This window comes from Danio rerio, chromosome 6 (genome assembly GCF_049306965.1).
Source record: "Danio rerio strain Tuebingen ecotype United States chromosome 6, GRCz12tu, whole genome shotgun sequence".
Lineage (NCBI taxonomy): Eukaryota > Metazoa > Chordata > Actinopteri > Cypriniformes > Danionidae > Danio > Danio rerio.
Genome location: NC_133181.1, coordinates 13174869 through 13190307, shown reverse-complemented (window position 1 = coordinate 13190307; position 15439 = coordinate 13174869). Strand labels below are relative to the sequence as shown.

Sequence of the window (15439 nt, the reverse complement as noted above, 5' to 3'; positions counted from 1 at the left end):
TGGTTAGAAATTTGATGTTTTATCAGATTATTTTCATTTTTTGATTAGTTTGCATTTAACAGAATTAAAAAAAATTACGACATTTTGTTGATTTTTTGCGTTGGATTCAGCGACTGCAGAATCGTGAAAAAACTAGGGGGTCTTGTATATTAAAATATGAAACAGTTCTTTTTTTTTAAATGGTTTAAATAAAACCAAGCTACATAAATGATTTAAAGTTATCTGTCATGCAAATTAGTATATTTTTCATCCACAAATTAGTTTTATTATATATAATGTTAATCAGTATATTAATTAATATAATTTTTACTCTAGTATTTTCGTAACCCAAAAAGGTTAGAAATAATTAGAAATGCTTAATTAACGAAATTATTTAAGATCATCCTCGTAGTTTATGCAATGGTTTGCATGAGCACATGTCTACTTTAGAGCTGCTTGTGCAAACAGTGTCAAGTCAAATCAGCTTTATTATTATTTATTCGTTTAAATGTGATGCATGTTGTGTTTTAATTTGCATCTATTTTCTGTAAATCCCTGATTATTATTGGAGATAGCTAAAGCATTTTAAAAATCTGTTAAATTACAAGTGTTATTTTTATGAGAAGTTTAGGTCTTGGCATACATTATTTTCCACAGTCTGCTCCATCTCATGCCTGGCTGCCTGTTCAGCTTTTACAGTATACTCAGCCAAGTGTGAGCATGGACGGTTGAGTTTGACGCATTAGCCGTATCAGCCAGTGGTCTTTTTGATGCACCTGTCTATTATGAGATTTTAGACCTTTTGGTCTTTTTTAGGCAAAAAAAAAACAACAACAACTAAACATCCAAAATACATTTTTAAATGTTACAATACACATTCTCCTGCACTTCCACCAAACATCACCCTTTTATTTAAATTTATTCTAAAGGTTTTAACAGGGCGATATATTCATGCATGATTTTCCTGATATTGTACAATATTTTATTATACAACATTTATTTTATTGCTGTTCACAGTATTTTTGGAAATATGGAGTGTTAAAAATAAATATCCAAAATCTCCTTTGTGACTAATGTCAAAAAAATGAAATTCTGAGCTCGACTCGACAAAGTCAGAGCTACACAAACAAAATGGAGCAGTATAAATGCTCAAAATGATTAATTGATAGTACACTTAAAGTATAAGTTAGTCTTTAAACCAGGGGTGCCCAAACTGTGGGACTGTGGGCCGAAGGTATATATACCAAACTGTATTACATTAAAGTTTCCATGAGTAATATCCTAATTAATTTCCTAATATTTAAAAACAGCTACAAAGGATTGCTTTCAATTATTTTATATAACTGATGCAGTATATTTAGACAATTGTTAAGATGAGCTTATTACAGTAAAAACATAAACAATCCTATTAATAACACAATAGAATTCAATGCTAAATACACTAAGCTGCACCTGCCTTTTTGCCTTGAGTTGCTTGCCGATGCCTTGTGCTGTGCCTTCTATTTTTCAAGGACATTATTTACATCAAAAATGAGATTCATTTACAAAACAAAAGAAATTACCAAGCAAACAAACAATAGATTACATTCATGTTGAAATGATGCTCTCTGCCAAAGATTTTCACCCCAACCGCCTCCCCATCATTCTCCTTCTCTTCTCAAATGGGACAATGGGCCAAATCAAAAGTTAGCATGGGCCAAGTTTGGGATTTTGAGGCTTAATTTGACCACGACTTTCTCTGTGTTTCAGAAAATAGAATGATTTTTTTTTTTATAAACCTTATTATGATGAATATTTTTGGAAAATGCAAAAAAAAAAAAAAAAAATCAACAATACACTGTTTTTGCTCTATTATGTTCCATTACAATTACATTTTTTGATTGCAAAGCCATGATGCCATGTAAACTTGGTTGCTGGTGGTTTTCCCTGTTGGAAAGAGGTCATTTTTTATTTTAGTTTGTTCTCCGTCTTCTAAATAAAATATGGTGTCTGTGTTTGAGAGAGACCTTTGCACACTTATCTTGATATGTCTGAGAAATCAAATCAATGAAAATAAGCAGCTCAGCTCTCAGAACACAGTAAAATAGTAAGTGTGTTTATGCACGCACACTATAATGTGCTGTTTTACTCCATAGAACTCTAAAATCTAGAAGCGTTTTTGCACAGGCCTATCTAAAGGGTTAATGCTGCCAGCAGATTATCAACTGTACAAATGGCACGTTTTAACTCTTCACAACAGGGAAAACTACCAGCAATCAAGAACAATGCATGCTTATATGCTGTCATGGCTTTGCAATCAAAAAGTGTCATTTTAATGGAAGTCAATGAGGGAAAAACAGCCTGAACATTATGAAAGGGTAGTCAGTTTGAACGGTACACGTGGGATGAATCTCTGACACTCTTTTTGTACACTTCAGGTGTGTCGTCTTGGAGGAATCCGCCACCTGGTGGATCTGCTAGACCACAAAACACTGGAAGTTCAGCGCAATGCCTGCGGAGCACTACGCAACCTAGTGTACGGGAAAGCCACAGATGACAATAAAGTGTGTGTGAGGAACTCTGGCGGAATCCCAGCTCTGGTTCGTCTGTTGAGAAAAACTCCAGACAGCGAAGTGCGAGAGCTCGTAACCGGTGAGTGGGTGTTTGAGGCCACATGACAAACTGACACAAGAGAGAGGCTTTCTTGTGCTTTTTCTTTGCTCTTTCTCTCTCGCGCTCCTGTGGTGAGATCGGTTTGCGCCGGGAAGCTCAGATGCGAGATTACAGTCAATGGAAGTCGTGGCTGTGATTAATGTGGAGGGACAAAGTATTTGATTAAAAGCTGAGCTGACACAAACTTGCACGCTCACGCACACACATTGCCTCCAAGCTGGTTATCCTAAGTATCGCTAGATAGATCCTGGGCAGTTCAATTTTCTTGATGCTTACAGTTTATTTCCACTATCATTTCTCAAAAGAGAAAAGCAGCAGGTTTGTTCAGCAAAGCCTGATCTCTCTCACACACATATACTCACAGAGTCAAGGAGACTATTTTGTGTTAATGATCCCAATCTGTGGGATTTTTGTTGCACTCCCACAGTCTCTTTACAGCTTTACGGCACACCTATGAATGCTTCTCACATTTATTTCTAATGTGCCAATTGTGTTTTTAATTGCTTATACTTAAAGTCGTTCATCTGAAAATGTTCTTGCTTCTATTGGTGTCAGTACAAATGTTGCAAAAAATGGATGGGGAAAAAATGGATGCTTCACTAGCGAGAAAACCATCTGCAGCACAATGATAAAGAATGAGCCTCCTCCATTTGTCCTCTTTACTTTCTCTTTACTCCTTTACTTTCGTGGATAAGGAAACAGTGTTATACGCATTCCACTGAAGACAGCTATAAGCCTACATATTTAACTTTGTTTATAAGCGCAAAGATTTGTTTCAAAACTATTTCTAAATTCTGTTTTAAGTTCCAGCAAACAAATAAATGAACAATAATAACGAAGTGTGGTCAAAAACTGAGTTATACCCAAACAAACGTTCTATATTTCTTCATATGATGACGCAAACGTCTCCAAAACCTTGTTTTTTTATTAAAACAAATTATACAAATGTAAATTGCTATGAATGAACTGAAAAGAGGCATGAAGAAGGTATGGAGGTAATGGTTTTCATATTTATGTAGAAAATAATAATTTTTGTAACATTTCAATCTTTTACTATTTATGTGTAAAGATATTTGTGTATTGTTGTGTATCCTGTGTGTATTAAACAATGTGTACATGTTTGAACCCACATATGTGCATAACTAACATGCTCTGCTCTGTGCCATTGACCAGCTGAAAGCAGGTCTAAAGTACAGTCTATTTCAATTTTTCAAAATAGCAACGTAACAACAATGCGCCTTAACACACTTAGTTTTTAGACCGGCACACCCACGAGCCGACAAAGTGGTGCAAATGATTTGCTATTTAAACAACATGGTGCAAACATGAAAATTAGGGTTGCGCTGGTCTGAAAATAGAAACAAATTGCTGCAAACATGTCTTGCGCCGGATGTAAGATAGGGATCAATGAGTTTAAATAAAGAGAAAATAAAAATACTCTACAGTTAATCTTATTGTTACATTTAACTATGTAAAACGGTTTGAGTAAAAATTAATTGAGTAAATATGAACTATTTGTTTAATTCTGTAAAGGTATTATAACATTTCTTCTAGCGCTGCACAATAAATTGTTTCAGCACTGATATCACAATGTAATCATTCACAATAGTCAAATCTCAAGTTTGTGCAATGTTGAGTCTGGATTATAATTTATCCTTTTGCAAGTGTTTCTTGAGGCCTGTGACTGTGTTGTGTTTTTTTAAAGCATTCAGGCACAAGAAAATGTACCAGTTGTTACTTTGAAAAATTATTAATGATTAATTTTATGGAATTGTTTATAAAACAAAGACTATGCAGTATTATTGGACATTTCATTATTCAATCACTATACATGAATACATTTCGACTCTTCGGAAAACAATAAATCGCTTTTTATTTAATTAGCATATTTTTCTTTATTGAATTTGTTTATGCTTGTAGATTGTTTATTATATTTTATACACTCCCCTACAGAATCATTCTAATCAATCTAAAATGATAAATTCTTTACAAGCGTTTACTCAACTCTTCTAGTGAAATTGTTAAAATATCGCAATATATATCGCAGAATAATAAAATATCGCAATGTGTAATTTTTCCGGTATAATTAATTTTACTTATTTTTCTTACCTCAAATAAAGTATTGATATTTTAATCTTAACATCTAGATGTTTTTTATTGTATTTTATTTATTTATTTTTTTATATTGTGGTGTAATTTGAAAATCAGGGTTATTCTACGAAATATTTTAAACATTGGAATAGTTTTTTTTTTTACTCTTAAAATAAATATGAATTATAACTCCATAAATTACTACATTTATATTTAAAACCTCACTTAATTGTTATCAGTAGTTTGCCAAACAACACAAAATTATGCTTTAGTCAAGCACAGAACTATAAATACAAAATCCAACGCAACTGAGGTCTGAATTGTTTCTCTCTCAGTTCAATTCAATTTAATTAAATTCAAAAGTTGCTTTGTTGGCAAGACAAATGTTACAAATGTATTGCTAAAGTATTTATAAAGTTTACATTAAAAAGAACATGCATATAAAAGAATAAAGAAATAAACAAACCAACAAACATAGAAAGCACAGTTAATAGTAGTAGTATATAATAATACAAATACAAATAAAAAAATATACTAAAAAAAAAAAAAGCGAATCAGAATAAACTGTACATTTAACAATCAACATTTTAGGATAAAATTGTAATAATAAATAAATACTCTCTAAAATAAAATCTCTCTTGCACATGCACACATACAGACAAATTCATATAGATATCTGTCTCTACACTGAAACAATATTTTTTGCTGCTTGTTAAGCTACTTTTTTAAAGATTCAGGAAACCCTTGAGTACTATTTTTGAGATTTTTGATTTTTAACATATTTTTCTGTTGAGCGTCAGTTAAGACAATGTTAGCAGCTGTTAGCTTTAATTGTGGGAAAAGCTTGATAATATTGAGCTTTTGTCAGCTAATTTAATCTTCTGTGTTTAAAATCATTATTGGGGTAGCATCAAAATTGGTGACGTAGCGCTGTTTGCCTGTCCAGCGATGACGTGTCGGTTTCCATTATTATTCATAGACTTAAAAAAGTTAATTAAACTTCATTGTTTTATGTTCAGTCTGCTTAAACATGCAGGAACGGTGTGGAATCCAGCATTGTTTACAGTGTATATACATGCACACACACTTTAAATAAAAAACAACAACAACACATTTGTGGTTTTCACATCTGTCAAAATTCACTAGCCAAGGGCTGTAATAAGTAATTTAGTGTTTTTTTTTAATTCATAAATTTGTAATAGATTTCTCCATTTTTTATTTATGTGAGCCTTACAGTCTTTCATATTTCATATTTTATAGTTGCATTTTATATGTTCTACTATTAAACTTATTTTTTCTGTGGTTGTGCTTTGTCAGGTGTTTTGTGGAACCTGTCTTCGTGTGATTCTGTGAAGATGACGATCACTCGAGACGCTCTCGGGCCTCTCACCAACACGGTGATCATCCCTCATTCTGGCTGGGGTGCGGCCCCTCAGCGGGAGGACCAGAAACTCAAGCTGCACTCCTCTCTGGTTCTTAGGAACACCACCGGATGCCTCAGGTGCACTCTCATGTTAATCTCCTCTAATAAACATCCGCTCATGAGAATTATACAGAGCTTCCTGTTCAGATTGATTAATCAATAGTCAGTCAAGTGTCCTGCTGAGAAGTTGGATAAAATATAAAATAGACATCATTCTTCATCCTTCGAGATGATCACTATTTATACTACCGCTCTATCGTTTGGGACAAGTTTGATTTCTTTATATTTTAGAATGTTTGTTTTAATGATGCCAGTTTTGCTCACCAAGGCTGAATCAATTTGACAAAAATTAGAAACTAATGTTGAGAGATTTTATTACAATTTTAAATGACTTTTGTAATGTAAGTTTGAATTTAATTTTTCTTGTGATTTATTTGCATTTTTCTCCCTTCCCCCCTGGAATTATTAGTATTCCTATTCCAGTCTTTTGTGTCACATGATCCTTCAGAAATCATAACAAAATGCTAATTTAGCTAATTTATTATTAGTACTTAATCATTTACAAATATTTTTCTGATTATCATTATGGACTTTTTCCTTTTCTGCTTTTTTTTTGTTGTGAAAATTCAGACTTGTACACGATTCTGGCTAAAATGAGAATCACAATTTTTTCGCTTAAAATCAAGATCAGGATTTTCTCACGATTCTGTAGATGTTAAGTAAAGGTTAATATGAGTAGGCTATTATCCTTGTTATTTCTCAAACATATGGTAAAACAACAATAATACTAGGCCTATGTTTAGCTGTATTGTTGGTTAAAATGCTACATTTTGACTTTGAATGGTGGACTTGGCGAGACTTTAAATTTGTCCTGGTTGTTAATTCACAGTAAAGTGATGACATCACAATGCAACTGTTCATAATTCTGAAGTTAAAATATTATGTTTGAGACATGTGCTTGTCATTTGTCATTGATAGCATTATTAGACCTTTTTTTTCACTGGTAAAATGAGATTTGCCAGTATCAGATTCCCTCTTGCATTATAATCAACATTATATAGGCTAGAGTAGTTATACAGCGTTAAACATTTATTTTCATGCACAACACTTTGTGTTCACTATAAAACAAACAAACATATCAAATTCTTGTCGTAATTGTAACTGTACAATGCACTATCATCTTGTAAATGATGTGCATGGTTTTGATCTCACTTTCACTGCCGAGTGAGGCTCATGTCATGGCTGCCATCACTTTGTAAATACACTTGTACAAATCCTACTTCTTGCACGACTCACAAACAATCACTCTGTGCAACCAACTGAATGTTATTTATAACTTTATTACCTGGTATTCACAGCCTGTGCAGGTCCTGTTCACTAAAGTATACATTAGTCGCAGGCACGCACCCATCCTCTCGGAAGTAAACAAACAGCTCACGTGACATTTTGCTGCCATGAATAGATAACTACATTAAGACAGAAATGACATTTTTCTGGGTGAATTACACTATATAAATACAGTATGTGACACTTTTAACATCATTTGGAGGTGTCCATGTTGCTGAGCAACGTATATAAAACAACGTGAAGACCTGTGGAACCACCTTTATGCTTCTCCCGAACTTGAAAATGTAATGGCTGAATCATAGAGATGCTGAATTAAGAATGTGGGGAGTTGAATCGAGATTGTGATCTTTTTTTTTAAAAAACATGCAGCCTTAAAAAAAAAAAGAGACATTTCAGCAAGAAACAGCATTTAATTCAAATTAAAAATAGATATATTTTACATTATAAATGTCTTTCACTCTTGAAGAGTTGAATGTGTTCTTGAATAAAAATAAATATATATTTTTTATACTTTTTAATATTACTGTATAACAGCTTCCACAAACCTGTGAAGCAGCCCAACAGTTTTCACAATAAGTGATGATAATAATAAATGTTTCTTGAGTAGCAGATCGTCATATTATAATGCTTTTTAAAGAATCATGTGACATTGAGGACTTATTTAAAATTATGCAAACATTTTACATTCTTTACTGTATTTTTAACCGAGTAATTGCAGCTTTGGTGAGCAAAACAGGCTTCTTAATTGAGTTTATCTAGGGCCGTATATACTTGCAAAATAAAAAAGTTTTGCAAACAAATAATAATTGCAAACCTCCAAATATCGCAAAGCAAAAATTAATTACAGAGAAGTGCAAAGAGAAAACAGCATTGCAAACTCAAAACTAATTGAAATGAGCATTGTAATTGACTGGACGGGTTTTGTAAAGGCAATGCTATAAAAATTTTAGCAAATATATATAGTTTTTTTTTTTTTGTAAATATTTTAGCTTTTCTGCACTGCTTGATTTTTATTTTTATTTATTTTCAAAACTTATTTTCCCTTTATATAAAAATGTATTTTTATTTTTCAAAAAAAAATTTTTTTGCTTTGCAATTTTTGGAGGTTGCATTTTATTTATTTTTTCTCAATATATTTTTAGTTTGCAAAACTTTCTTTTATTTTGCAAGTATATATGGCCCTAGATTGACTCCATACTTGTTGTAAAAACATTTTTCTGATCAAATATTTGACCAGTGACGTGTTTTTCGAGGAAGAATGACCTTTATTTGTCTTAATTAGATGAACAATGTTTTGTTGTTGACATGATGTTGACGTGTGTGTTTCAGGAACCTGAGCTCAGCTGGAGAAGAGGCCAGAAGGCAGATGCGTTGCTGCGAAGGACTGATTGATTCTCTCCTTTATATAATCAAAACATGTGTAAACACCTCCGATTATGACAGCAAGGTCAGTGATTTTTCTTATGGTTGCATCTAAAACCATCCAGATCTGATGTATTGGGTTGTTGATCATAATTGGAATGTGTTTGATTAATTCTTGCCAGATATTTGACAAATTTTCAGATGTTAAATATGTGGACAGCTGGCAACTGGCAGAGGCTCTCGGTGCTTAAAAAAGGTGTTGCATGTATTCTGTGCCACTCCTTGAAGGGCCAAATAGCATTGAGGGCCCCTAGTGGTGGACTGCTGCATTGTGAGGGATTTTGGTTTTTCCTGAGCCAAATCTCAGTGTTAGCATGCCCTCTGCTGGAAAAGAAGCAATTTTTAAAAAAGCATCGCTTTAAGTTGTTATTATAATAAATATAAATATCTTTAAAAATACAAATGACATATTTTATAGATACTGCTATAGAAAAAAACTGAACATTCTCAGTTTCTCTGGCTTTATAAGGGCCTGGTTTAAGTAAAATATTATTATATATATATTTTCGTACTATGGCTTATTTTATATATGCTGCTGTTGGAAAACTGAACATTCTCTGTTTCTCTGGATTTTTAAGGTTCAGGTTTGAGTAAATTATTATTATTATTATTATATGTTGTTTTTTCATACAATGATATTTAATATATACTGCTATAGGAAAATGAAAAATAATATGTAACCATTCTCAGTTTCTTTGGATTTATAAGGTCCTGGTTTAAGTAAAAAAATGTTTTTTTCATACAGTTGCATACAGTGTATATGTATATATACTGCTATAGGAAAAAATGAAAATAACACTTGATTTATAAGGTTTTGGTTTAAGTCACAAAATGTTTTCTTTCTTGCTTCAGAGGTCCGATTTAATATGTTAGAATAAACATATTGTCAATTTAGAGCTTTTTTTTCTACAGAAAATGTCAAAGGTTCTGAATAACAAATTGAATATGTGTCTTTTTTGCTTTAAATATTTGATCAAATTTCTTTCAAATTTTTAAACAACACATGGTCAATTTACAGCTTTTTTCAATGGTTCAGAACAAACTAATTGAATATGTTTCTTTTCTTTTTTGCTTTCAATGTCTGATAAAATTTCTTCCAAGTTTCAAATAAACATATTGTTAATTTAAAGCTTTCTTTCTTCAGAAATTGACAAACGGGTCAGAATAAAAATTAGAATGTGTTGGGATTTTAAAAATCAGGATTATTCCACCAAATTTTGATTTCTTAATTCCTTCTTAGTTAAAACATTTGCATTATGTTCTAAAAAATAAATATAAATCTGAAAACATGGCACATTTTGTTATTTAATATTTAAGGAAAGAAATGCTTCAAATGAAAACGTTTTATTTTGAAATTTAAAGAAATGTCATCAGTAATTTACAAGATAAGAGAACAATTGTATTTTACACACAGCACACAACTATGAATTTTAAATTCAGATTTACATTTGTTTCACAGTTGTATATGTGTAAATATGTATATCTTTTTACATATATTTATGACTCCTTTTTCTAATAGAATAAGCTCTAGGCCTGTCAAGCTCCAAAAATGATCGATGTAAAAATACAACAAATGTGTTACAAATGATTTGGCTTTTATATGGCTATTATTGCTTTCCTTTTTTTTTCAGATTGTGGAAAACTGTGTGTGCACTTTGAGAAACCTGTCATACCGTCTGGAGCTGGAGATGCCCCCGTCTCGGCTCATGGGAACCCAGGATCTAGACACTCTCCTGGGCCCTGACACCTCTAGTAAACAGGCCGACTACAGCTGCTGGGGTCTCCGAAAGAAGAAAAAGAAGAGGTCCTGGCAGGATCAGCAGGTCATCTATCGCTACATAAAGTCCATGTTCTAAAACTAAAAAAAATAGCTTCTTGATAATTCATTACAAATGATTTAAGATTGATTTAAGATGATTTAAGAGGAAATTTAGTCCGTCCTTGGATTTTCAATTTATTTAATATAAGTCACCAACAGCCCAACAGGGATTGTTTTTCAGCCTTCAGCCATGTCAAACCTAAAACATTTGGTACACTTTTAAAATTGAGAAATATCAATTCTCTAGAAATCATGAAAAGCAATAAAATCTCTAAAAAATAAAATATTGTAGCTAAACTCAAACTTTGATGCTAAGAACTGTTTTATATGGAAAAAAGTTATACTTGATGCGAGTACAAAATTGATTAAAAAATTGTTTAATTATACTACACAGCAAAAACTAAAGGTGTGCACTAAAAAATCTGAATCAGGCTTTTGTTTTGTTTTTTTAGAAAAAATCATCTAAATATTTTTTAGAAAATGTACATTTACTAAGACAACACTAAATGGCTTTTAGACCGTATGTCTTGCTTTAAATTTTTAATATTTGTCACCTCATTACAAAATAGTCTGTTTTTGCTTTTACTCACTTTTTCACTAAACTCAAAACTCATTTTCAAAAATGATAAAAGAAAATGATAAAAAATGATTGATTTCTATGCTGTCTTTTATGCTTTTCAAATAAACGTCTCGTTTATAGATATTTGGAAATTTAGATATTTAGAAAGTCAAAACGAGACTTTATTTTCAACACTTATACTTTGTTAAAATTGTATAAACTTTTGCAAAAAGGGATTTATTTATATCACTTTAAATCTTAATCATTAACAACTGAAATTGTCATTGGTTTAAGAGAGAGAGAGAGAGAGAGAGAGGGAGAGCCTATTTAAACACATTATTGATTGTTATGTGGATTAGGTTCAGTACTGTAATGGTGCATTAACACAAGACGCGGATGAAGCGTCAAGCGTTAGCGATTTCCAAGTAAAGTCAATGCAAAGACACAAATAGACACTCTGCAGCGACCTTACGCAAATAAGGTAGTGCGAATGATGTGATTTGCATGAATTAAGTGTCATGAAGTGATCGCTTTACCCGTTTGACGCTCAAAGCACTTGAGTTTGAAAATCTGACCTTCATCGGACATTGGTGCCTCAACCAATCAGGAACAGGTAACCTATCAGGAACTTGCTCTAGTATGGGTGTGATCATGACGTAGCACCTGTTGTTGGTGTCCAGAGGAGAAATCTTTCTGCCGAACCCGGAAAACAGCTCATCAAACTGCACTCTGCTAAGTTAAAAGCACCGCTGAAAGCTTCCATCATCAAGGTATAGTTTCTGGAGGAGTTGATGAACTGATATGAATGACGAGCTGGGTGCACCTCTGAAAGGATCTAGTAGACTCGGACACGACGCCAAACGAATCCACACTGTTTTTCAGCCTTTCTTAAGCACATAAAGCACAGCTACTCTCTCAATAATATCCATGTTAGCCATTTAGCAACGAAACTAGAGTCGCTGAAGCAAAGAGAGGCCCTGCCCATGACTTGAATCTATTGAGAAGTGTACTTGAGGCGCGATTGAAGCAAATTTGAAGCGAGTAAACGCAAAATTTTAAGCCGTGTCTGATATGAACACCCCATATTCAATCATTACAATAAACTGAGGTGACCGTAATATCTAATTTCACATTTTACAAATAAGTACGGCTTTCATGCTTCATTTAATTTTAAAACTAACACTAACCCATCTCTATGTGTCTCTGTGTGTAATCCTCTGATCCAGTGGGATGGAGTGGGGCCTATTCCAGGATTTTCTGGAAGTCCAAAGGGGGCCGAGATGCTGTGGCATCCGTCTGTGGTAAAGCCGTACCTCACTCTGCTGGCAGAGAGCTCGAACCCGGCCACGCTGGAAGGAGCAGCTGGGTCTCTGCAGAATCTCTCCGCCGGGACCTGGAGGGTGAGCAGATTGTGGTCCCTATTCCATAAACTGAATTATACAACCGCTCGGCTCAGAATAGAACTGAATTATATGAAGGCCTTTAATTGGCTGGTGAATGAAGAATATGTCCTGTACACACACACACATACACACACATGCTATATGACTAGATGTAGCTTTAAAGTGTGCGTTTCTTTAGAATGGGGGTATAAATGTACATGTATTTTATACAATATTTATTTAATGCAACAGTTTAGCTTGTTTTATATATTTAATTGGAAAACAAAATATTTTTGTAGCATCAATAACTGTACAGTTGAGGTCAGAATTATTCACTTTCCTAATTATTAGCCCCCTGCATATTTTTTCCCCAAGTTCTGTTTAACGGAAAGTTATTTTTTTAACACATTTTCTTAACATAATAGTTTTAATAACTCATTTCTAATCACTGATTTATTTTATCTTTGCCATGGTGACAGTAAATAATATTTTGCTAGATATTTTTCAAGACACTTCTTTCAAGTGTCGAGTGATATTTAAAGGCTTGCCTAGGTTAATTCGGCAAGTTAGGATAATTAGGTAAGTTCTATAGACAATTGAAAAAAAATATTGCCTAAGGGAGGTAATAATATTGACATTAAAACCTTACAAAAATGTAAAACTTGTAGCCGAAATAAAACAAATAAGACTATCTCCTGAAGAAAAAATATTATTGGAAATACTGTGAAAAATTCCTTGCTGTGTTAAACATCATTTGGGAAATATTTAAAAAATAAAGCTAAATATAAAACAGGATGCTTAAAATTTTGACTTTAATTGCATTTTTTTGTCAAATTTTGATTGGATCAAACTTGCTGCTTTTTCTGTTTGCACATAAAGACAAGTTTCCTCTTTCTCACCATGCAGTTTGCGTCCTACATCCGCGCTGCTGTACGTAAAGAGAAGGGTTTGCCCATTTTGGTGGAGCTGCTAAGAATGGATAATGACAGGGTGGTCTGCTCTGTGGCTACTGCGTTACGAAACATGGCTCTGGACGCCAGGAACAAAGAGCTCATCGGTCAGTCACTCAAACCTATTGCTACCAACTTTCTTACATTCCCTTTTTTATTATATGTCGGTTTTATGTGGCCATTGCATCTTCTAAAATAAATGTTTGCTGAATTGGGTTGCTTTGAAGGAAAGTACGCCATGCGGGACCTGGTGACCCGTCTGCCTGGCAACGGGCCCTCGCTGCTGTCAGATGAGACGGTGGCGGCGGTTTGCTGTGCGCTGCACGAGGTCACGAGCAGGAACATGGAGAACGCCCGAGCGCTCGCCCAGACCGGCGGCATCGACAAACTGGTTACAATCAGCAGAGGACGCGGAGAGAGGTACATGACTCTTTTATGGGCTGTTTGATGTGGGCAGCTTTAGATGTAGATTGGTGTTGGCGTGCACTTTAATGACATGCAATCTGTTGCTATTAATGTACAATATAGTTCAAATGGATATACAGTGCTCAGCATATATAAGTACACCCCATTTTTGAATTTCTCAGTGAATATAGGTCACATGTTTTGGTGCATTTGGACCAAACAGATTTAGTATATTAATAAATTTATTAAAATTATTTATTACTAATAGTATTTTAGTCATCGGACATCTTTAAGAATATAAAGATCATGCATTTGAATTTATTCCAAATAAGGAAAAATAATACAAACTAGGGATGCTCAAAGTAATTAATTAACAATTAACCAAAAGGGTGTGTTTTTTAACCGATTAATGGTATCAGTTAAACAAATGAATATATTATTATATATATTTTTAAAGTTTGGCTGCGTAAAGGGTCGATCACAGCAAACGCCTTTTGCGTTGAGTGGGGCATCTTTTGAATGATTTACTAACGGCTGTGTGTGTTTTGTGCTGCTTCTGCGCCCTGTGTGCCTCACGTGTTTGCTGTTGCGCACTGTGTGCTCGCAGTTGAATAGTCAACCCAGATTGGAAAAAGCGTGTTATATCAGTCTTTTTCATTCTTCAGTCAAATGAAAGCAGAGGTGGAGTTTTCGTTGAGGTTACTGCAGTGTTTGTGTTGTGAAGACTATTACTATGGAGAATTTTAAAGATGGAGGAGAGACTAGCTGTCGCTGTTTTAATTTACCCCAAGCTGTTTTACTTAACAAATCTTAAATTTCCCAACATTATTAAATGTTACAATTAAAACAACATAGACAGCAACACTTACGCACAACCAATACCCAGTGGATTCAGTCGTTTCCTAGCTTCATAAAAAAAAAAAACACAGCGCTTCTTTTTCTTGTCACCAAAAAAGCAATGTGCATCTCGCGTTTTTGCCATGGAAAAGCGTGTTCACTGTGATCAGCCCCTAAATGTGCAACGGCAGCACATATTTGTTAACTTGCGGGATATTATGCACAATATAATATAAAGCTTCCTATAGAAAATATTCGTTTAAATGAGAGATTTGTGAAGGTGTACTCTCAGAAATGCTGAGCACTATACATGTAAATAAAAAGATCTTGTTGTTTTCTGCAGGTATTCCATGAAGGTGGTCAAAGCAGCAGCTCAGGTGCTAAACACTCTCTGGCAGTACAGAGATCTGCGCACCTTCTACAAAAAAGTACATGCTCTTATTTTGATTTCATCACCTTTATGTGTTTCTTTTTTCTGTTCAACACAAAAGAAGATATTTTGAAGGATGTTTTAAAGCAGTAACCATTGACTTCTTGATGTTAACATCATCTCACGGCATACGTTTTGTCATT

At 33.6% G+C, this 15439-nt stretch overlaps 1 protein-coding gene across 12 annotated transcripts in view; it reads left to right on the top strand.

Moving 5' to 3' along the window:
* pkp4 (plakophilin 4) overlaps positions 1-15439 on the top strand; it is a 95477-nt gene that overhangs the window by 69084 nt on the left and 10954 nt on the right. For all 12 annotated transcript variants that reach the window (XM_017356584.3, XM_068221907.1, XM_684979.10 and 9 more), the window contains 8 exons: positions 2397-2610; positions 6040-6223; positions 8822-8939; positions 10546-10737; positions 12519-12692; positions 13581-13731; positions 13852-14044; positions 15210-15294. In XM_017356584.3, coding sequence (XP_017212073.1) covers positions 2397-2610; positions 6040-6223; positions 8822-8939; positions 10546-10737; positions 12519-12692; positions 13581-13731; positions 13852-14044; positions 15210-15294 — 1311 coding nt within the window. The remainder of the gene's footprint in view (positions 1-2396; positions 2611-6039; positions 6224-8821; positions 8940-10545; positions 10738-12518; positions 12693-13580; positions 13732-13851; positions 14045-15209; positions 15295-15439) is intronic.